Source organism: Onychostoma macrolepis, chromosome 06 (genome assembly GCF_012432095.1).
Source record: "Onychostoma macrolepis isolate SWU-2019 chromosome 06, ASM1243209v1, whole genome shotgun sequence".
Lineage (NCBI taxonomy): Eukaryota > Metazoa > Chordata > Actinopteri > Cypriniformes > Cyprinidae > Onychostoma > Onychostoma macrolepis.
This window is the reverse complement of record NC_081160.1, coordinates 31,193,451-31,218,692: the sequence shown is the minus strand read 5'-3', so window position 1 is coordinate 31,218,692 and position 25,242 is coordinate 31,193,451. Positions and strand designations below refer to the sequence as shown.

The window sequence follows — 25,242 nt, the reverse complement described above, 5'->3', positions numbered from 1 at the left end:
CTGAATTTCAAGTTTTCAAACTCATTTTTTGCTTACTCTTTCCACATATAGTAAACTATTTTAGTATAAATCAGTACTGTGTATACATGAATACATAAAAGAAATTGTTATCAAAAAGTGTCTTGGCTTATAGCCAATGAGTCACCACCATGACAAAAGAAGCAAATCCATCAGATGTAGAAACTCTGTCCGAACAAATTAATACAATTTCAACACTTGATCAGATATTTGATTACTACTATGTCATTTAATCAAAATTATCACCCTCTTGAGACATCAGCACTAATAAAAGCCCATTTTTATTACAAGAAAAAAAGTTTGATTTAAGGCTCTGAAATATATAATTATTATATACACATACATACATACATGCTTCTTTTTACTTCAAAACAACACTAGAATAATTGTAGTTATTAAATAAATTAACTTAAAGCAGAAATTGGTAGGTACTGTTACTAGACAACCATAAAAATAAAGCTTAAGAAAGAAAAATAAAAAGCAAAAAATAAAAATAAATACACATTATCCTTTAAAACATTATATTATTCAATATGGAAAGGCAACTTAATTTAATAAAGCTCCCCAAATAAATAAAATGTTTTTACCTATACCATTTACATTTACACACACACACACACACACCCCTGTTCAAATTACTAACCTATCTACAGTAAAGAGTATAATCATTCCCAATGGCTTTAACCCTAAATTATGTATTTGAACAAGAAAATAGATTTATAATATTACTTGGGGCACCACTTTCTCATCAGAAAAGTTGAATTGACACATAAAGAGGACAGCTATTATATACAATTCTGGGAAAAGATCAAAAGCAAAACACCTCATGGTGACTTTATTGTAACACATTGTGAATGGTTAAAAATGTCTTTCCGTCATGCATCAGAGGGTTAAGAAACACAAATCTGGCTTTGTTGCTTTGTTTTTTTGGGAGACTAAACCACGTAATCAACTCGTGTTTAGTTCTCAACTAGTTCTCATGGCAGTGAGCCACCAGTGGTTTTAAACTGTTTGTATTTATCCTTTTGTCTCAAGATTACAACATCAAAACAGTTTGTTTACAAAGAACAGCAAAAAAAACAATGTAATGTACTACATCTATTTAGACCTATTTAGTATTTCTCATAGAAATCAATTAGATTAAATGGAGAACAAACTGATTTTGGGTTAAATTTCTCACTTCTCAGATGTTTCTCCTGAGAAAAAAGCTTCTGCAATCAAGCTTCTTTTTCTCATCACATTCTTCCTAAAAGATCTGAGCTGCTGTCTGCATTCATTATAGCTCCGTACTATTGACTCGTGTGTGACTGTTTTCTTCTGAGGAATATTTAAACATCACATCATGAGCTATAAACTGTTCCTCTGCTCTTCTTCATGCTGTCGTCGTGTAGCTGAAGTCTCGCGACTCATCCATCTGAGAGCAGGAACATTCCAGTGGAAGAATGCTTTGTACATGCAGGCACAAGGTGAGCTAAAAAAAAAATAATAATCTCTCTCTGCTGGCAAGTGGAGACATACGTTTACTCTGTCATATATGCAAGTAGAGGAGCTGATTTGGGGAAACTGCTATTGATTGCACCCGTTGATCTATCGGCTCATTTTTAACCCTTTAAACTCCGGGCTGTGCAAAAGTAGAGCACCAACGTCATGGGTCTGATTGGATAAGTGATATTCGGTCTGGACTTTCTGACAGTCTCCTAAAATGAGGTTAATCGGGGTTGTATTGAAAGTTGAACCTTGTGAAGAACTGAGACAATCTGTTGTGCCAGTAAACTGGATGGAGATGGTTCTCAACTGGTTTTTCTTTAAGACACAGACTTTACATTGGGCATCAAGTAGCGACTCCAAGCACTGAAAATCTTTATCCAATAATGAAATAAAAACAATGTTTTGTTTACAATGTGTGTGAAAAAAACTGTATGGAGTACTATGTGTTATAGCAAAGAGACATGAATGAAATCATGAAATGAAAATGAAATTAAAAAGAATATCCCTCAAATCAAACGCTGAAATGTCTTAATTTTACTATAAAAAATATGCTAAATTACAGGGTTTCCGTGGGTCTTAAAACAGCCTTCTTAAAGGGATAGTTCACCCAAAAATGAAAATTTGATGTTTATCTGCTTACCCCAAGGGCATCCAAGATGTAGGTGTCTTTGTTTCTTCAGTAGAACACAAACGAAGGTTTTTAACTCAAACCGTTGTAGTCTGTCAGTCATATAATGCCAGTCAATGGGCACAGAATCTTTGAGAGAAAAAAAAAACATGCACAGACAAATCCAAATTAAACCTTGCGGCTCGTGACGATACATTGATGTCCTAAGACACGAAACGATCGGTTTGTGCAAGAAACTGAACAGTATTTATATCATTTTTTACCTCTGATAAACCTCAATGTCCGACTGTCACAACATCCGGCGCGTGACGCGTCAACCTGCTCTGGAACATAGACATATATACATAGATGCCTCATTAGCGACTGTTTCTATGGGCTGCCATACCTAAGGATCTACGTATATATCTATGTATATATACATCTATGTTCCAGAGCCGTTGACGTGTTAAACGCCGGAAGTTGTGGATGAGCTCAAGATGGTTGGACATTGCCTGTATCAGAGGTAAAAAATGATATAAATGCTGTTCAGTTTCTTGCACAAACTGATCGTTTCGTGTCTTAGGACATCAATGTATCGTAAGGTTTATTTTGAATTTGTCTGTGCATGCATTCTGTGCCCATTGACTGGCATTATATGACTGACAGACTACAACGGTTTGAGTTAAAAACCTTCATTTGTGTTCTACTGAAGAAACAAAGTCACCTACATCTTGGATGCCCTTGGGGTAAGCAGATAAACATCAAATTTTCATTTTTGGGTGAACTATCCCTTTAACTCGTCATTACACAGTTTAAGCCTTTAAAAGGTCTTAAATTGGAGCAGAGTCTTAAATTCATAAAGTCATGGCATTTGTCATAACACACAAATAAACAAAACCAACTCCCAACTTGTCACATATTGACGCTTGGTCAGGACCCCTTGGCGTTGCTTTTTGATACTCAAGGTACCCCTTTAGCGTCACTTTTGTGTTCAGTTGTTTGTCTCAATTTAATGGTTTGCATGCATTTGTAAAGAATAGAATAAATTTTATATAAATGTACACTTTCATTGGAGCACCTAACCCCACCCCTACCCTAAATCTACCCACTTCTGAACAATAGGCTTGTTTGAGATGAGCAAAATCTGCGCAGAACCGATCACCGGTGATCACCGCGAAAATCCATGCCAGTTAGAAAAGTGTCTGATGTCATGCTGACGTCTGCCAAAAAACTCTCGCGACGGCGAGGCGGCTGTGTCGGATTGAACAGTCGCGCGCAGTTGCTCTCCACCGACTGCGCTGATCAAAAGCATGATGGGAAACGACTGACTGACGACACAGCTTAATGCTCATTGGTTCAGACAACCGTGATGCTGCATTCTCTTCTAAAATGTTTTAATTTTTTTAATCTGATTTCATGCTATTATGTATTTAAATTATGCATGCATATTCCCAAACACTATGACAGTGCGATCTCTGTGTGAGATATGTGATTGCTGTCATATTTTCTATAAAAATCTAAAATACATGTTTGAATTAAAATAAAAATGGATGATAAATAGCAAGCACTTTGAGTGTCTTGTTCATCATATTTATATTCATATAAAAGCAACAGAACTGAAATGATATCATGTTTATCAGCAGCACAGCATGAGTGAGAATAACGCGATATCTGCCTTTGATCTCATCTCGTAGGTATCTGTTCCACTTCTAGAGCTCAGAACTGTCCGTCTTGACTGCGCTTGTTTCACTGCAGCCGCCTACTCTCGCCTACATTTCTTTTTTATCATAAATCTGTTTCTCAGAAAGCAAGACTTTTTGTGTCATTTTTGCGTCTCTTTTGATTTCTGAATTTTTAGACATATGCACTGAAAATAGGAAGAATATCGTTTTTGTGCAGTGCGATCAGAGGATACAGTAAAAGTTATTTATTTCCATATTCTATTTAAGCTATTGTTTTGTAAAGTTAATTAAAAAGTAATGGAAATTGGTTGGAACTTTGAAATGCTGCTGATACAACTGTACTCCTTAGACATTTACATTTAGAAAACATGCTGGCATTTTCTTTAAATTGGTCTCAAAATTATAGCAGAAACCCTGAATTATTAACAATATGTAAAAAAAATAAAAAATAATTGGCAGCCAATAATTCAGAAAACAAACTGTGGTCATTCTTAAACAAGTGAATAGAGTTTGACTGGACAGCCTCCGACGTCAATAACAAAAGATATGAAAGTCTATCTTATCTATGCTTAGTTGCACTTTATTTACAATTTGCATTGTTTTTCCACTGCAGTCAACAAGACCAAGTATTAGGACACAACCCTGCATCAACTACCCATTTAATTTCATAAAAGCATTATGATAATTGTGAATTGCCATGATGCCTCTACTCTTTGAGGTCTCGGGTGTGTAAAGTAGAGGAAAGGCTGCCGTAGGGAAACCCTTAACCCTTTCCTGGCCCTGTGAGTTGTTTGTGCAAGAGAAACCTCAGAGAGGGTCAGTGAGTTCGCAGAGGTATCCCGGGCTGAGCCCTCCTCAAATGTCATGTATAAATCACTGTCCTGGCAGCGTAAAAGCACTGTAAATGACATCAAAATGATGCTATTGGACCGGATTGGTTCCTCAGGTTTGGCCTGATGTGATAACAGGTATGAATGATGCAAGAGGGGGCATTTTTTACTCTATTTCACAGACACAAATCCTTCAACACCTTGATGCCTTGTGGAATGCGACCTAATTCTGTAAAGAAGGACAACTAAGGTTGAGAAACAGATGTGGCCGAGAAATGTGGTATGAGAATTTGGGAACAAAGCACAGCAACGTTTTAACAATCAGATAAGATCCCCCTTGTGGCAATTAGCAAATAATTGCCTCAAGTCCTAAAGAACCTAAAGTAGTCAATGAGGTTTGAGTGTGTTTATTAGGGACAGGAAGCTTGTGTCATTTTGTCATGTTGTTCAGTTAAAACGTTATATTTTCAATAGCCAGTCTTCTTGAGTATGTCCACATATGAAATAATTGATCAAAATCCGAATTAGGAAATCTTTAGAGCCAAAGGTAAATTATAAAAAGCACGATTTGTTCACCTCCCAAATCTTTCCTTCATTTGTCACATGCAAATGAACAAATTGTTCATGAAAGAACTTTACTAGTGTTTATGTGTGTGTGTGTGTGTGTGTGTGTGTGTGTGTGTGTGTGTGCTTGTCTCTGAACTCAATGGCCCCTATCGGCTGGGGTCGTACAAGCTTGAGTCATCAGTTTTGCTTCACTTCATGTGTTTTCTGCCTGTCTTATAGGTGTAAGCCAACTCTCAGGTCAAAGAGTTCATGAACCAGACACATAGGTTCATAAAACATTCCTTATAATCTAGTCCTAATTAGTGGTGTTTGTTAAGCTTAACATCACCCAATTGTTAAACATCAGTACTATTTATGCTGAAAGAGAGGCATGCTTTTATAATCCAAGCAATTTTTACCTCACAAACAAGTGAAAAAAAATACAAAATCTGAGACCTGAGCTGGATATCACAAAAGCCAGTTATTGACAACACACTAGCAACCACTTGTTAATTACCCAGAATGCACTGGCACCAATCCACGACACCTTAACATCATAATGGCGAGCAGGTTTATCAAAACCATATGTATTTTTTATGGATACTCTTGTGCAGTTTTGCCTTGTTTACCCATTTCTTTTGATCTACTCTTTCTAAGAAACTCAAACCAATGTTGGGCAATAAAAAAAAAATCCAAAAATCCCAAGTATGAAAGAGCTTAACCAAAATTTACCAAAGAAAGAGTCTTGCATCAACCACCATATCCCACAGCCTTGTATTGCCAAATAGCCAAAAACAAGTTGAGGGTTTTAAGTCCTTGCATGGCTGTGGTTCTGTCAATAGCTCTAATACCTTGTTTTTGCCAAAAACGACCACCCATGTGTTCTGGAATAACCTGCTCGTATTACATTCTTTTAGTCAGTTTAGTCCATTAAAGTTAACAAGAGGTACTATTTTATTGTGCATATTGCATGCTATTGTTGATATGTTTATAGGTTTGTTTATGAGGGTTAGTTCTGACTGCATCCACCATCTTGAGTTTCCTGTCACTACGAACTCGCTACTCGCTTCACTGTTTGTAGGCCAAACATCTAAACTGTTAACCAACAACTGGTTCTGAGGCATTTCTGTTATGGAACATAAAAACAAATTGTGCTTCAGCTATCATCATACTAGCACAGATTATTGCCGAATTCATTAAATCCTTGGCTAATACTCACTAATATGTGGGCAGGTGATTTCCCTCCATAATTATGTCACTTGCCTGAGGAACTGACTTATGTTATTTAAAGGGACAAAATACTAACAGGATTGAAAGTGACATTGGAGACAATTTAAAAAAGACAAATGTTTTGCTTCAAACATTTTGATAAGACAGTGAAAAAACTGAAAAACCTATATAAAAATAATATAAAAATAATATAAATGACAACAAGATGGGTCATGAACCCATCTTTTTTTTTTTCTTATGAACCAAAGTAACTTTTTTTTTTTTTTAATTAAATGTAATATTTTTATTTAAATTATTAAAATTATTTTATCTAATACTATGACATATAAGATGGGAATAAAAATGTACAGCATAAAAGTCATGACTCTTTAAACTTCCAGTTCTTTTTTTTTAAAGCAGCATACAACATGATGTGTGATAAATCAGCCAATATTTGGCTAATTTGAGATTATTGGCCAAAAACAAACTGGGTTAACAGAATGATTAACAGTTATCAGATATCAGTTTTAGCATTTAAGTTTTGGTCGACCACTAGTGAATAAGTTGACCACTAAATAAGTTTGTTTAGGCCCAGTTCAAAAAATATATACTGTTTTGGTAACATTCCCATTAAGTTATGAAAATGTTATTTCTAAACATTCAAAACGTCCAGTTATTTTAAGTGGAACTTTCCATTTCATTTTTTGCAAACATTATGGGAATGTTACTTGAATGTTCTCTGAACCATATTAGACAAGTGTCCAAATAAAATGTTTCAGGAAAATGTTCCATAAATAATGCTTTTGTGCAGACATTTTGAGAACGTTATCAAAGATCAGTGAACTTTGAATGAACATTCTATTAATGTTACTGGAAGAATCTTTGTTCTTAACTTTGAAATAAAGTTCTGATAATGTTCCCTGTTAGTTCAGGTGTCTCATACACTGAAAAAAATTATACTACATTTTTTTTATGTTATTTATTATTTATTTTAGCCACATTTAAAATAAAAATAAAATAAAAACATGTTGAAAGTTAGTCAACTAAATTTGTTTATTTAAATGTAGCTAAAATAAATTGATTGCAAAAATTGAGTAAATTCAATGAATCATTTTTTTTTCAGTGGGGCACTACTAAACCCAGTCATGATGAATCTGTTCTCTGTGTGTGTTTTATGGACACAGTGTTGTTAAATACTACGGCAGTACAGCAAGCACTGCAGAGGGTTCAAGGTTATTTAAACAAGACCTATGTATGCTATGAGTCAACATGTTTACTGTACCGCATATCTCTACTCTGGTAAAACTATACTATGTTATGAGCGTGGGATTACCAGAGGGGTCTGAGTTCAGATTTAACATTGCACAAGTTTACCTGGCTAATTTTATACCCAAACCTCATGCTCATGGGTCATACGATACACACATTAACAACATGGTCCGGCTAAACGACCTGTACAGAAATGTAGAATGCTAAATGTACTTTGCAGCCATATATATATATATATGTATATATATATATATATATATATATATATATATATATATATATATATATATATATATACATATATATATATATACATATATATATATATATATACACATGCATACATATACATATATACATATATATATATACACACACACACACACACACACACACATATATATATATATATATATATATACACTGAAATAAGTATATGATTCACTTTAAAACATTTTTTATTCAATATAACAATTTTCAACATAAAGAACCCAAGTAACTGAATGACTCTAAATTAAATGTGACAATTAGAAATAAAAATTTTCTTTTCTTTAAAGCCTCGTGGGCAGCACGTCAACATGCAGTACAATAGCGCTTCATGCATCGCGAGTTCGAGTCCCGGCTTGCAGACCTTTCCCGATCTCGTCCCCTCTCTTTCTCCCACTTCGCTTCCTGTCAACTCTTATCAAATTAAAGGCAAAAACGCCAATAATAAGTCTTTAAAAAAATTGCTAGTAAATTTCACAATTATAAAGAAACGACAATTAACATTTAATTTTGAATCAGAAAAACTGAAACAGTATTTTCTTGTAAAACAATCCATTAATCAGTACTTTTTATAGTGAACTCTATTACACTATTACACATGTAACATTTTAATGTAAAATCTTGATGTTCGTGGATAAACATCTATGCTACATAACTATCCTGGTACATTTATTAGTAAATACTGTAAAACTGCATGGCTCCATGACATCAAATCCATTCATTAAATACCTTATAATTGTACTTTAATTTGTCACACTGCAGGACCATCTAGATATGCACTTCCTCTTATGGAACTTCTAATCAAAAATCTTGATGCTAATGGACAGACATCCATGTTATCCATCAGCTGATATATTTTTGTCAATGCTGTAAAACCATAATAAATGAATATGTTATATGAATGCAAAAAGTTCTTAGAAGAGTTTCTTTACAAAGTTCGCTATGAATCCGGTACTGCACTTGTGCATAACGATGCTTAATGATGATCATATGAGATCTCATGAATGAAAATCGGAGTTGAAATATTCTAGAGCTCCATCACGAATGCTGTACAAACAAGCGCGATTGCCGATCGCCTTTGGCCACGAGTGCGCACAGGAGATACTGAGCAAATATTTGCGCGTCGTGGCGTCGCGTGGTCTCAGTGTTGACTCAGAGAGAGGAGTTGAGGGCAGCTCAAAGCGAACCGCGTCACCTCCGTTATGTTTATTTATAAAGCGCATTTGAGGGCACTTCCTCGGTCTATGTGGGGTCAGGCGGTACTCACCAAAGCGGATCCATAAATGAATGGTGGGCTCGACTTCCACACACGATTCCTGATTGGTCGCCGCGTCCGACCGAGATAAACACAGCCGCGAGTATATATGTAGTGGCATTTAAGAGAAACTTCACGAACACTTTTACGCACGCCGTTTTACGCACACCTCAAGATGAGAGCGCATATCCAGAAAGGTCCTCAGATTCTGGAGCTGCTGAAGAAGAAGTCTGTGGGGCTTCAGCACTGCAAGCCCACCTCCTCCGTGTGTGTGCTGGACTCGAAGGATGCTGCGGGGAGCGCGCCCTGCGCACACAGTCTCGACTCCATCCCTGGACCCACCAACTGGCCGCTGTTCGGAAGCCTCATCGAGCTGCTCCGGAAAGGAGGTCTAAAAAGACAGCATGAAGCGCTGGTATGAACCTCTTTATGGTTATATGTTATGAAACAATTATTTTATTTGATATATTTTAAAAATATTTTAAACTTATTTATTTTAATGATTTTAAATTAACCTTCTCGTTTATATTTATTATCTATTATTTTTAATCCAATTTTTTTTTTAAATTTAAAAAAAGAGAAAAAAAACTTTGTTATTTGAATAATTACTTTAAAGTTAATTTAATAATTACATTTTACACATAAATTACATTTTATGCAAAAAAAAAAAAAAAAAAGTATAGGTCTATATAAACAGTATGCCTTGCTTTCGATTAATAATAATAATGAATGCATGATTTTATTTCAGTTAATGAGGGATTTTCATTTATACTTTTTCTTATATATATATATATAAACTTTTATTTTTTTGTGAAGTTTATTGAAACTTTTTAATTTATGTATGGTTATTTAAATAAAATATAAATGCATGATTTTAGTCTTCTTGGCTTTTCATTTAAAATTTTCTTATTTATATATACACGATTAAATAACTTTGATGTTTAGTGAAGTTTACTGTTATAATATTATGTTATAATAAATGCATTACTTTTTTGCTTTCTTTTAAAACTTAAAACTTATTTATTTACTTATTTTAACTTTTAACTTATTAAAGTTATTTATGTTTATTTGAATCCCATCTTGTAATAGTTTAAATAAAATAAAATAAAAACATTATTTATTTATTTATTTATTCATTAATTAATTCATTTATTGATTGATTGATTCATTAATTCCTGTACATTTCTTCAGTTTTAAGGGGTTTTTCTTTCTTCTGTGTTTCTAACCTCAGATCCATTACCATAAGAAATTTGGGAAGATCTTCCAGATGAAGCTGGGTTCTTTTGAGTCGGTTCACATTGGGGCACCATGTTTATTGGAGGCTCTTTACAGAAAAGAGAGCAACTATCCTCAGAGACTGGAGATCAAACCATGGAAAGCCTACAGAGACCTGCGGGATGAGGCTTATGGGCTGCTAATACTGTAAATATCATAATTCATATACAAATGCATGTGAGATTTAATTGCTTATTTCATAATATTCTAAACTGCAAACAAATGTATTTGCAGGGAAGGAAAGGACTGGCAGCGGGTGCGCAGCGCTTTCCAGCAGAAACTCATGAAACCAACCGAAGTCATGAAACTGGACGGCAAAATCAATGAAGTGAGTTCTGCTTGAGAAATATCAAGCGTAATTCACATATATGCAAAGACTGTTTGAATGACTGCTTGGTGTCTTTATGGAAAGGTTTCGGCTGATTTGATAAAGAGGATCGGAAGAGCCCAAGTCAACGGGAAGATCAATGATTTGTATTTTGAACTGAACAAGTGGTCCTTTGAAAGTAAGTTTCACATCATGTCTTCCATATACTGATTTACTATAATGAAATGCATTAAATTTCTTTCTCTTTTGGCCTTTTAGCAATTTGCTATGTGCTTTATGACAAACGTTTCGGACTCTTGCAAGACAGCATCAGCGACGAGGCCATGGATTTCATCACGTCAGTAAAAACGGTAAATTGACCATCTTTTTGACCCAATTAATAATTCAAACAGTGACTAACACACTCTAAAGTGCATAAGCTTTATCTACATCTCTTCTGATGCAATGCAAAGCAAAGATGCAAAGGGTTTCATAGTTCCAAAACAAATCCACATGGTGTTTTCTCACTTTCAGATGATGAGCACCTTTGGATTGATGATGGTGACACCCGTGGAGCTCCACAAGACCTTCAATACGAAAACGTGGCAAGATCACACAGCGGCCTGGGACCGTATTTTTAGCACAGGTACTAAAGAGCTCCTTAATCAGTTGACGTGTGACCCATAAAGCATTCATTTCCACTCAGGTGGTGACACATGAACTTATGGCTTTCTGCTCCGACCCGCTATAGCAGATCCATGCAGGAGATCCACAGCAGGAGAGAGAGAGAGAGAGAGAGAGAGCGTAAACCGCAGTAGTAAATGCAGTGACCTAAGTGCATGAGAATCCAGTCAAATATTTGTAGTAGCAGGAGCGAAGGGAGGGAGGAATGCTGACGTGCGGCTGAATTACTCACAGTTTGTTGTGCTGCTGTGGCTCCATTAGCAGCGGCTCACTCGCAGCACCTGTCGCACATTCCCAAACACTTCACTTTCCCTGCAGCTAAACAACAGCAGCACGTGCTGTACCTGACTACTAGTAGTCACACGTAGGCCTACCATTAAGACAGAAGTGGCAATACCTTAACAGTTTTTAATTTATTGAATAGAATATTTACATTCATGCACAAATATATTAAGAATATATATATATAGAAACAAATACAATTATTATTAAAGCAATGTAATTTGCTCAGAACATTGTTGCATAAATCTGTTGCACAGTGATGCTTTAAAGTGCTTTGCATAAACAGATATGAACATACAAGTTAAGATTAAAATCACTTATAAGTTATGTATAGTTGTATTTCAAACCTTTTATCAAAATATTATCTACATTTATATAGAAATTTTACATACATTTTTAAATTGAAAACATTGATAATAATCAGAAATGTTTCTTGAGCAGCCAATCAGAATGATTTCTGAAGGATCATGTGACACTGAACACTGGAGTAATAATGCTGAAAATTCAGATTTGCATCACATGAATAAATTACATTTTAAAATATATTCACATTGAAACCGGCTTCTTTAAATTGCAATAATATTTCACATTTATTACGATATTTTTATTGTATTTTGGATTTAAAAAATGCAGCATTGGTGAGCATAAAAGACTCCAACCAATCACAATGGTAGTGTGACTATATACTGTATAATATATATATAAGATATTTAAATAAAATGATGCATTTGTTGTAAATATATTTGAACAAATAACATTGTATTTACTTCTAATCATTAAATACAATGTAAGAACATACACACTATCCTGTTTTAAAACTCTTTTTTAAATGTTAAATAAAAAATATCACCAAATAATCAAGCAATCCGTCATCTTAACAGCTAAACTCTACATTGACAAGAATCTGAAGAGGCACTCAAATGGCAAAACCGGAAACTTCCTCTGCGACATCTACCACCAGAGCCACCTGACCAAGAAAGAGCTGTACGCTGCCACAACCGAACTCCAGGTCGGAGGAGTGGAGACGGTACGTACTTTCATGACCCCACACAAACCAACTTGTTTTTCACTAGCTTGTTTTCGAGTCACACGCGAGCGAGCTAAGAAAACAGTTGATTTAACTCGTCTTTGTTCTGCTCTTATCCAAGCTAAGATTGAACAACACACAGCTTAGTTCAATCAAGCACATAAGTCAGAAGAATGAGGCAGAGCAGGCGTAGCGCACTGTTCAGTGAGGGACACTGTACAGTGTGGCCCAACTGACCAAGCAAATCCTTCTTGTTTTCCTCTTGCAGACCGCTAATAGCATGCTGTGGGTTATTTTCAACCTCTCACGTAACCCCTGCGCCCAAGCTAAACTTCTGAAGGAGATCGAGGACGTGGTGCCTGCAGGGGAAACGCCGCGAGCCGAGCACATCAAGAACATGCCCTACCTCAAAGCCTGCCTGAAGGAGTCCATGAGGTGGGCAAAATATACTTCAACATGTGCCTAATGGCTCCTAAAATAGGCTACACTGGAATGATTTGGTGTAGAAACAATTTCCACTCAAAAACGCTGGTAAATTTCACAAATGCTGGGTTAAATACAACCCAGTGCTGGGTGAAACATGGACAAACCCAGCAACTGGGTTGTTTTGACCCAGCAGTGGGTTAAATGATTAACCCAACCGCTGGGTCAAAACAACGCAATTGCTGCGTTTGTCCATATTTTACCCAGCATTTTTTAGAGTGTACAAAGAAATAGCAAGTAACAAATTGAGCACTGAAATATTGTGTTCTACTGTTTTCTTTCTTAAAAGGTTCTTAAGGTTATTAAAATGTTGGTTGTTTTAGGATCTGTTCGCTTTGGGGAACCAAAAATATTTCTACACGGTTCTTTACACTCTTAAAAATAAACGTTCGCATTTGCATCATTGCCATTGAAGAACCATTTTTGGTTCCCCAAAGAACCTTCCAGAGAAGAGTTCTTAAAGGAACCATTTTTTCTTAGTCTGAAGAACACTTGAATAATGTTTTCCACTATAAAGACACTTTAAAGTGGTTCTATGGATGTTGAAGGTTGTTCATGGAAATGTCAATGCCAAATAAGAACCTTTAACATTCATGGAATCTTTCCCTTCCACAAAAAGTTTCTTCAAATTATTAAAATGTTCTTAAAAAATGAGGAAAATTATTATTTTAAGAACTGTTTACTGAAAAGTTATTTTGGGAACTCAAAATGGTTCTTACACACTTAAAAGAAAACGTGTGTTCTTCCACTAGTTCTTTATTGGCATCAATGATTCCATGAAGAACCTTTAATGTCCACAGAACCTTTCCATTCCAAATTGGTGCAAAAAAGTTCTTTAGATTATTAAAAGAAAAAATGGTTCTTTTAATGGTACTGTTCAATGAAATGTTCTTTGAGGAACTAAAAAAAAGTTCTTCTATGGCATCGCTGCTAAAAAAAACTCTCTTTGGAACCTTTATTGTGATGAATGTAGTCGTTCCATCACTCTTCTGTTGATTTGTCAGTATCAGCCGTGAAAGGTTCGTATGAGGTGATTCATCTCTAATAGAATGGGAGTAGATTAGGCTGGTCGTTCCCAGATCCAGTCAGCTGACATAATAGTCCCGACTGGAATCCGAAAGCACATGGAAGCATGTTTATGCCTATACGCTTTCATGTTTCAGGCGACAGTCATGCGTTACAGGAAGACACGGACATTAAAGCAGGATAATGCTGAAGCATGTGCTGGGAATGTTGATGGTGTATTTGTGGGATTATCTAGCCTTGACTTGCATTAGCAGCATAACGTGCCTCATACCTTTCAGCTTACGCGCTCACGCATGCTAAAAAGAAAAACGGAAATTCTCAGAAATTCTCAATAGCAAGAGGTTCATTGTGGTTGTTTTTTTCCCCCCGCAGAGTTTCACCATCTGTGCCGTTCACCAGCCGTACCTTAGAAAAAGACACCGTGCTGGGCGATTATACTCTGTCCAAAGGAGTGAGTATCTCACAACTAGACCTGCTCGCTACTGCCCCCTACGTGAACTCTAGTGAGAGGCCTGGAAGTCTAATTGGCAGCTCCATTCTAAGACAGCATCCTCACCGAAACAAGACTGATTTAAAAAGCTATAAATTAGCAGCAAAAAATGCTCCTCTCATGACAGCACCATAGATTCCAATAGAATTTAACATTTTGCAATGTTAGTAATGTGATACTCTAGTACACAAAAATATGTAACAATAGTATTTAATTAGTCCCTGCTTTTTAAAATTCTATTTAGTTTTTTCAATTTCATATTTTAATAAATGTTTAAAATTAATTAGTAATATTAATTACAATTACAATATTTTAATTAGAATTCACATATATTTTATGATCAATTTAAAATTAATAATTATATTATAGGCCCTATATACATACACTATATACTGCAACACAAAAATAATATATTAAATAATAAAACATTATTTACATAGTTGTGTAATGTATTATATTAACAATTATTTATAATAATAATAAATTATAATTGATGCATATTTTATTATATAAATAATTGTATATATAATTGTTATATAACATTTAATTATATATAATTATAAATATAATTTTACATATATATATATAGTATAAAATATAATTCATTATAACTAAATATAATACTTTGAAATAAATAAATATAATTATACTTAATATTAAACTATCATTAAAATTCAAAGTATAATATACTATACTAAAAGGCTTACTAGGTTATGCAAAAGAGCCACAAGCCTGTAGCTAGGTTGTGTCTCCTTCATTACTTTATCATTTTATCTGTTTAATGTGAAATTGTATAGACATTTTATGCATTGCACATGACTGAATTCATAATAAGAGGTCATTTGAGTGCATTACATTTATTTATCTCTATTTCTCATGATGTTCCCAGACCGTCCTGATGATCAACAGTCAGGCTATCGCTTCAAATGAGGAGTATTTTGACAACGGGAAGCAGTTCAGACCAGAGCGCTGGCTGCAGGAGAAAAGCTCCATCAATCCGTTCGCACACGTGCCATTTGGGATCGGAAAGAGGATGTGCATCGGCCGGCGGCTCGCTGAGCTACAGATCCAACTCAGTCTGTGCTGGGTACGACTGCTGGACACTAAGAGCTAAAGCAATACTTCTAGGTCTTAATATGAGTAGATTCATGTCATTTTTTCACACTCTTCATCACAGATACTACGTGACTATGACATTGTGGCCACAGATCATGAACCAGTGGATGCGCTGCACTCAGGAACTCTGGTTCCCAGCCGAGAGCTTCCCGTGGCTTTTGTTCGCCGATGAGGTATGAAAATGACTTCAAATATCTCATTCAAGACCATTAAAATATTAGTAGAAGTTTGATGCTCCTTTGTCCATTTTGAGGCTCTCCTCTTGTATTTTGAAAGCTGTTTTTTTTTGTCTTTGCAGATACTAACCTGAACGGATGACTCCATATTAATGGATCCAACGCATTGAGGCCTTTATACTGCTGCTAACCTATAGAATGTATCAGTCTCACACTTATACCTCAAACTGTTAGTATATAGTTTTATGAAACTAGTGAATAATTCCTCTATTTATTTACTTTATTAAATTGACAGCTTAAAATAAATATTTAAGGTTTTTCTATAATTGCTGCTACCTACTATATTACCATAGTAAATATATTTTTACTAAAATTATTATGTAGAGATGGTAAATTTTCTATGCAATATTGTTTAGTAGTGAAATCATTCCATGTACAGTATTATGTAAACTTGTTTTTTTTAAAATTGTAGAAATATTGTACATACGTGTTATATATAACATAAATGTAACATTATTTTTATGTACTCAGTAATAAATATGTATAATATGTTTAATGTATGTCTGTATGAGCCATGAGAATATAATGACTGATTGTTGAAAAGAAAATCATGAGAGTCTAAAAAATTCACTGGATGTTGTCCACCACTTATGTTCTTAATAAAAAGTTTAAATGAAATGCTGTGGTCTGATATACAACCCGAATTCCGGAAATGTTGGGACGTTTTTTAAATTTGAATAAAATGTAAACTAAAAGACTTTCAAATCACATGAGCCAATATTTTATTCACAAGAGAACATAACAAATGTGTAAACTGAGACATTTTGCACTTTTATCCACTAATTGAGCTCATTTCAAACTTGATGCCTGCTACGGGTCTCAAAAAAGTTGGCACGGGGGCAACAAATGGCTGAAAAAGCAAGAAATTTGGAAAAGATTCAGCTGGGAGAACATCTAGCAGCTAATTAAGTTAACTGACATCAGTTCTGTAACATGATTAGCTATAAAAGGGATGTCTTAGAGAGGCAGAGTCTCTCAGAAGTATACAGGTGCTGGTCATATAATTAGAATATCATCAAAAAGTTGATTTATTTCACTAATTCCATTCAAAAAGTGAAACTTGTATATTATATTCATTCATTACACACAGACTGATATATTTCAAATGTTTATTTCTTTTAATTTTGATGATTAGCGCTTACAGCTCATGAAAGTCAAAAATCAGTATCTCAAAATATTAGAATATTACTTAAGACCAATACAAAGAAAGGATTTTTAGAAATCTTGGCCAACTGAAAAGTATGAAAATGAAAAGTATGAGCATGTACAGCACTCAATACTTAGTTGGGGCTCCTTTCGCCTGAATTACTGCAGCACTGCGGCGTGGCATGGAGTCGATCAGTCTGTGGCACTGCTCAGGTGTTATGAGAGCCCAGGTTGCTCTGATAGTGGCCTTCAGCTCTTCTGCATTGTTGGGTCTGGTGTCTCTCATCTTCCTCTTGACAATACCCCATAGATTCTCTATGGGGTTCAGGTCAGGCGAGTTTGCTGGCCAATCAAGCACAGTAACACTATGGTCATTGAACCAGCTTTTGGTACCTTTGGCAGTGTGGGCAGGTGCCAAGTCCTGCTGGAAAATGAAATCAGCATCTCCATAAAGCTTGTCAACAGAAGGAAGCATGAAGTGCTCTAAAATTTCCTGGTAGATGGCTGCGTTGACTGTGGACATCAGAAAACACAGTGGACCAACACCAGCAGATGACATGGCAGCCCAAATCATCACTGACTGTGGAAACTTCACACTGGACTTCAAGCAACATGGATTCTGTGTCTCCACTCTTCCTTCAGACTCTGGGACCTTGATTTCCAAATGAAATGTAAAATTTACTTTCATCTGAAAAGAGGACTTTGGACCACTGAGCAACAGTCCAGTTCTTTTTCTCCACAGCCCAGTTAAGATGCTTCTGGCGTTGTCTCTGGTTCAGAAGTGGCTTAGTAGCCCTTTTCCTGAAGACGCCTGAGCGTGGTGACTCTTGATGCACTGACTCCAGCTTCAGTTCTCTCCTTGTGAAGCTCTCCCAAGTGTTTGAATCGGCTTTGCTTGACTGTATTCTCAAGCTTGCGGTCATCCCTGTTGCTTGTGCACCTTTCCTACCCAAATTCTTCCTTCCAGTCAACTTTGCATTTAATATGCTTTGATACAGCACTCTGTAAACAGCCACACCTTTCAGTAATGACCTCTGTGACTTACCCTCTTTGTGGAGGTGTCAATGTTCGTCTTCTGGATCATTGCCAAGTCAGCAGTCTTCTCCATTATTGTGGTTTCAAAGAACAAGAGATACCCAGAATTTATACTGTAGGGATGGTCATTTATTCAAACTCAAATGTAAATATTCTAATATTTTGAGATACTGATTTTTGACTTTCATGAGCTGTAAGCTCTAATCATCAAAATTAAAAGAAATAAACATTTGAAATATATCAGTCTGTGTGTAATGACTGAATATAATATACAAGTTTCACTTTTTGAATGGAATTAGTGAAATAAATCAACTTTTTGATGATATTCTAATTATATGACCAGCACCTGTAGATGGGCAGAGGCTCTCCAATCTGTGAAAGAGTGCATAAAAAGATTGTGGAATACTTTAAAAAAGTTCCTCAACATCAAATTGCAAAGGCTTTGCAAATCTCATCATCTACGGTGCATAACATAATCAAAAGATTCAGAGAAACTGGAGAAACCTCTGTGTGTAAGGGACAAGGCCAAAGACCTCTGTTGGATGCCCGTGGTCTTCAGGCCCTCAGACGACACTGCATCACTCATCGGCATGATTCTTTAGGTATGTACTGTATGTGCATGTGTGTGTGTGTGTGTGTGTGTGTACACACATTCTGCTCACCAAAGCTGCATTTATTTGATTGTGAAATATTACAATCTAAAAGAAATATTTTCTATTTGAATATACTGTAAAATGTCATTTATTTCTGTGATCAAAGGTGAATTTTCAGCATCATTACTCCAGTCTTCAGTGTCAGATTCTAATATGTTGAGTTGCTGCTCAAGAAACAATTCTTATTATTATCAATGTTGAAAACATTGAGTTTCAATGAATAGAAAGTTTAAAAAAAAAATTGTTTGAAAAATACATTTTAAATGTATTTAAATGTGTCACTTTGATCAATTTAAAATACATGCTAAACACTCTTTTCTTTCTTTTTTTCTTTCTTTCTTTTTTGTGAACAACTTTTTATTAAATTTTCTTCTGGAAACAGTAGTAAAAAACAAAAAGCAACTGTGCAAATTTAGAACCCAACCCATCCCACCCCCTGGTAGACTTAAAAAAATTTTAAATAAATAATAAATAAATACATTTTACAAAGATTTTAGAAAAGATGACAACATTAGTCATCGATGTAATCTACACCGTTGTAAGGTAGTGAGTTTAATACGAGGACATTTCCAATCCCATATATACCGTGAAACACATGCATCAAGTTTGTTCCAGTAGCCAACCGGTGGAGAGAGAGGAATCATGGAAGAAAAGAAATTAATACAAGGGAGAACATTCATTTTAGTCACCGATATGCGAGCCTGAAAAGAAGTAGGAAGACGAGACCAATTTTCCAAATCTAAGGATACTTTGACTAGAATACTATTATAGTTTTTTGAGACGATTTCCTGCAGGGAAGGAATATTTATTTATTTATCTTAACAATTTGACTTACTGTAATGTTTTGAATATTCATGTAACATGGTTTAAGTAGCCTAAATACGTGAAGCAGCACAACTGTTATCAACATTGATAATAAGACATGTTTCTTGATTTTTTTTTCTTTCTTTTTTTCTTTAGATTTTATTTTCTGATGTCAATGAAGCATGTTATTCTCAAAGGTAAAATATAACAAATACAAGTAATATACTGTAATTCAATAAAAATAATATAAAAAATAATAACGTTAAGATCTATGTGTCTATGTATAATTGCTGTTGTTGTTGTTTTTGCTGTCTCTGTGTTGGCCTGTTCTCGGGGGTTTGTGGGGTGGATGGGGGTGTTTGGGTTAATTGGCCACTCTGAGCCTGTCAGCTGACACTGGACTGACACAGATTCAATAATGTCATCATGTTCTGGTATTTCACAAGCTATGAACCTGATGTTTTGACAGAAAGGCACACAAAAACACTGCCAAGTGATATAACAGCAACTACTGTAACTTTAACCCTAGTTTCTCAACGTCCCTTTGCTTTGGCCCGATACCAGTGTCATTCACCTCGAGTCGTGTGGGTTAAGAGCAAAAACAAACTCACTACGCCAATAGAGCAATGCAATAAAGTCAAATGCCTGATTGCCGCCCATGTTTATAGTACTATTAGAAAACCACAACTAAAGTCAAGCAGTGACTGAATCATCCAAATGTTTTTTTATTTGTTTGTTTGCATGATCTATACTGATGGAATGGCATTACTGTAATTAAACTGTCATGTTCTTGCCTTATTAGTTTTCCTACAAGTTATTGTAGACCTGCTGACACAAGACTGGATTCCTGCTTGACCAATACCAAACTAAAACAATACGTTCAACACTGACATTATTCAAATCCTGAGATTGGCATAAATTCCATGAGGTTTTATAAAAAAAAAAAAAAAAATAGAATTCCAACAAAAATACACCACAGTAATCAACAACGATGGGCAAAAACTATGTTTTCTAAAATATGTTTCACAGTACATTTGCATCATTTGCAATATATTTTCTACCAATATATTTTGGCCAGTTTTGGTATATTTTAAAATCTATAAATATACTGTATTATTAAAAGCATTTAAAAATATTTTATGCTCTTACTTTAATATTTTCATACATTCACATATGTAATATTTATAGAAATGTAATTAATTATGTTTTTAAAAAATTATACATTATTAAATAATTTTAAATCTAGTTTTGGTCTAAATAGGTTATTGTAGAACTGGAAATTTCAGATTGAATTTTCCTGCCCTTAACATGTTGAAATATAATTTGGTATACGAAGGTTGAAACTAAGTAAGTAAATAAATAATAAATATAGATATCAAAATATTCTGGAAAAAAAAAATGTATCACAGTTTCTACAAAAATATTCAGCAGCACAACTGTTTTCAACATTGATAATAATCAGAAATGTTTCTTGAGCAGCAAATCAGCATATTAGAATGATTTCTGAAGGATCATGTGACACTGAAGACTGGAGTAATGATGCTGAAATATATATATATTCTTTTTTTTCTTCAATATATTCAAATAGAAACCAGTTCTTTCAAGTTCTAATAATATTTGACAATTGTGTCACAACTGTTATTGCTGTATTTGATCAAAAATAAATAAATGAATAATAAAAAATGCAGCCTTGGTGAATGAAAGAGACTTCATTCAAAAACATACTGACACACACACACATGAGCTGAATGAAACTGGTTTAACCTATAGAAACCTTAAACACACCAACCTATATCCATGTTTTATATGTATTATCAGCGGACTCCTTATCAGTTGTGCTTTTTTTTACTGTACACGACATCAATTAAAGTGGAAGTTTTCATAATCTTTAAAAGGTCATTCACTTCAAGACGTCTTTACTCAGAGGCAGATAAATGTGAGAATAATCTCTGTACGGGCCGGCCATTTCTATTAGTACGAAAAGTGTTCGAAACCATTGTATATTTGGTTTATTCTACTATGTGGTTAATTAAATTAATAAGTCTTTCTACTTTCAATGTCAAAAATCACCCTGTGGCCTTGAATTAATCGCTAAGCCTAGAGAAACTGAGCAATACTTTCAATTACTTTCTGACAGATGTGAAAAGAAAAAAAAAGATCATTTGGGAGACTGCAAAATTGAATACTGTGGCTTTAAAACGGATTTTTCTGATGTAACATGAACTAGACATACTTGTGATGCAACAGAATGCCATGCTTTGAGGAACAAAATATTAAAATGTAAAAGGAAAATCGCATATGTTGTTTTAAAACTGCTGTGATGTAGTTGCAATATTTCACAAAATGATGTGCAAAGACATATTCAACTATAGGAAACCACTATATGCATTATAGTGCATTATGGTGCATTAAATGCATTATTTGCCAACGTTCAAAGGTACCAAATGATCTAACCTGCAATTTGGATAGAAAATATCCCTCTGATCTACACGAGGTCTTTTTAGCTTATGGAGCAGCAATGGATATTTTAAGGTTGATGCCGCCCTCTATTGTTTGTTTAGAAGTAGTACAACAGTAGTTTATTGTAGGAGCATCGCTTTTATGAAAGCACACTTTACCCTAATTTATTATTGATAATTACTATGCATCACACAAAAAAAAAAAAAATCAAGTTCAGAATAAGCTCCAGAATGTTTTTATAGCCAACTTCTTACTTGGATATTTCAAATATGCATTTGCTGGTCATTTTTAAGGAGGTGCTTGTGTCATTTTACAAAGGATAACTTTATTTATATGTTCATTTATTGACATTCATGTATTTTTTAAACAAGTGTGATTTCTAATGAACTGTAAATCACATTTATGTATGTATGTGCATTTTTCATTTATCAAGTTTTGAATAATTAAGATTTGTTTTCATGTTTTTGAACAAAGTCTCACCAAGGCTGCATTTATTTGCTCAAAAAATACAGTAAATACTGTAATATCATGAAATATTATTACAATTTAAAATCACTGTTTTCTATTTGATTATATGGTCATTTATTTCTGTGATGCAAAGCTGAATTGTCAGCATCATTACTCCAGTCTTCCGTGTCACATGACCCTTCAGAAATCATTCTAATATGCCGATTTGCTCCTCAGTTATTAATAATATTTTTTATTATAAATGTTGAAAACAGTGTCTTGCTACTTAATATTTTGTGGAAATGGTTTTGAAAATATATTCTAATAACAATGCAAGGAGTGAAATTATTTCCTTATGAAATTCATTCATCATGAAGCCAAAACTCAGGAACTAACACACTACAGATGCCATGCAATAAAACAATAAAACTTATCTGGAGAAGAGATCTTCAGAGAGAGCAAACAACACCACTCCCCTTGTTCACTTATCATATATATTGTGAACCTGTTGTTTTTCCCCTTCATGTTTGGTATCATTTTAAAGGTCTCTGTGCGATTGGTAAATTGGTCTCAATTTCACAGTAGTCACTCGTATTGTGAATATTGAAAACTTTTGTAGAATTGTGTTCTGCTGAGGAGGGGGTTTGTCCCCCTTTGGGGGTCTGTGGGAATGTTTATCCATCTTCATCCAGGTGCGACCCTGGAGCACTAGAACCAAAAACACCAAAAGGTCTTTTATGGTTTTACAACTGATCTGAAGATTTTTTGTCTTTCTTATTTGGGTATATAAGGGAAGTGACAAAACACTACTTTGGAATTTCTGTGGTCAGAAAACCCCATGCAGTGTGTGAGGGTCTCTGGAGCTCTGCTGCTGTGTGTCTCTCTGCTGTCAGGTATGATTGAAAAATGTAATTGTGTTAAACATATTGTGCCCATAGAGCACACTGTATAGTTGTTTGTGCTACTACATGTGCACATAGGCTAGTTAAGTTTATTCTCTAAAACATCTGAGTGCTTTGCTATGCATTTTAGACTGTGTGTCTTGTGTTAAATTAGGATAACTGTTACATGTGTGACTATGTTAAATTTGTTTGTCTCCTGCGTAGGTCACTTGGCTATTTCCCATATTAATTTTAACGGTAAAAAACTGTGAAAAAGCTACGGTAAAAACCTGTTAAATGGTTAACAGTAAGTTCCCCTAATATATACGGTGAAAAACTGTAATAGACATTTCAGACAATTTTACAGTGAAATACCGCTTTTGGAAGTGAAAAAGAATGTAAAATTTACAGGGGAAAACCGTAAATTGACGTCCCCAGAATTCCCTGCCTTGCATTTCAAATTTTGTTTGAATTTGATGTTTTTTCTTTGAAATAACTGTTTCTTCTTAGTTTTTTCTTATCAGTTATGTTTATTAGGGTTGTATGTTACATCTAATGTTGTTAAATTAATGTTTATTGCATATTTCAGTTTAATGAGTCTCACTATGATGGTGTTTAGTGCTTGTGTGAATGACACTGTATACCTTCTATATATGTTATTATTTAAAAGCTGCTTGTGATGGGATTTGGTTCATCATGTGACTTTCTCATCACCTTCTGCATTTGGTGGTTATCAGTGTATTTCAAAGGTGCAAAACAGATTTCAGTACTTCAGTAGGTTGGTATATTAACATTATATCAGTTAATGAAGTAACGGTATTTAACTGTAAATTTAAGTTAAAACCTAAAATGTTGCTACCGTATATTTTACGGTAGAATTACGGCAACCACAGCTGCCGTTTTTTTACCGTAAATTTTCATTCACAATTGCATTATCCTTTCTAAATTGGCTTCTAATTGTTTCATTATGTAATTGGCATGATACAACTTTACCTGACTAATAATAAATTGTTATATTTGATTTATTCTGATCTCTTCTGAAATCATTTTTTCTAGTAGATTAGAGTTGTAGTCGTGTTTCCACAAATCTGTGTCCAGGACAGGTCATACTTAAGCACCAATGAATGAAGCGGGGGCTTGTCATTAGGGATCTTCGGATTTCTGTCTGTTACTGACTTAACAAGTTACAGTTTTCGTGATTATAGAAAAAATACACTTTTTATTATGTGCTAGCAGGGTGCAGCCTATTTAAAGGTATTATAGTCACCTCTGTATCCTCTGAGTAAGATCAACTGGCGAGTTTGTGCCGTGCATTCACAGTTGGCCGAGTGAATTGCTAAGCGACACTGGGGCGCTAATGAATGAATAATTGAAAGTATGGGATTTCCAGAATAATCAAATATCTAAATGAATACAATCGATGTCTGTGATCAATTTTTAATTATAAATATTGTCTAAATTTAATGATCACTTGAAATTGGAGTCAGATCAAGCACGGAGCTAGACTAAAATTGAAACTAAATCCAGATAAATTCAGAGGCGCAAGTAAGTAGTCCGTTGTTTGGACTAGCGGGTGGATCCTTACTACAACATATTACAATGATTTCTGAAAGATCAAGTGACACTGAAGACATAAATGCAGTCTTGGTGCGTAGAAGAAAAATACATTTCAAAAACACTAAAAGAAATCTTAACTATTCCAAACTTTTGATTTCCATT

At 34.6% G+C, this 25,242-nt stretch overlaps 1 protein-coding gene across 1 annotated transcript; it reads left to right on the top strand.

The window, feature by feature from the left end:
- Nucleotides 1-8,625: 8,625 nt before the first annotated feature.
- Nucleotides 8,626-16,735, top strand: LOC131543101 (1,25-dihydroxyvitamin D(3) 24-hydroxylase, mitochondrial). The gene is made up of 12 exons (XM_058780330.1): nucleotides 8,626-9,586; nucleotides 10,403-10,593; nucleotides 10,681-10,774; nucleotides 10,859-10,952; nucleotides 11,033-11,124; nucleotides 11,288-11,399; nucleotides 12,601-12,746; nucleotides 13,015-13,181; nucleotides 14,628-14,706; nucleotides 15,635-15,832; nucleotides 15,923-16,034; nucleotides 16,160-16,735. The coding sequence occupies exons 1-11, from the start codon at nucleotides 9,347-9,349 to the stop codon at nucleotides 16,031-16,033; spliced, it is 1,524 nt and encodes a 507-aa protein (XP_058636313.1). The 5' UTR covers nucleotides 8,626-9,346; the 3' UTR covers nucleotide 16,034; nucleotides 16,160-16,735.
- The last annotated feature ends 8,507 nt before the right edge of the window (nucleotides 16,736-25,242 follow it).

Coding starts and splice junctions, on each gene's coding strand:
- LOC131543101 (XM_058780330.1), top strand. CDS start 9,347: ATGAGAGCGCATATCCAGAAAGGTCCTCAGATTCTGGAGCTGCTGAAG. Junction 12,747..13,014: donor AGGTCGGAGGAGTGGAGACG/GTACGTACTTTC, acceptor TTCCTCTTGCAG/ACCGCTAATAGCATGCTGTG. Junction 14,707..15,634: donor ATTATACTCTGTCCAAAGGA/GTGAGTATCTCA, acceptor TGATGTTCCCAG/ACCGTCCTGATGATCAACAG.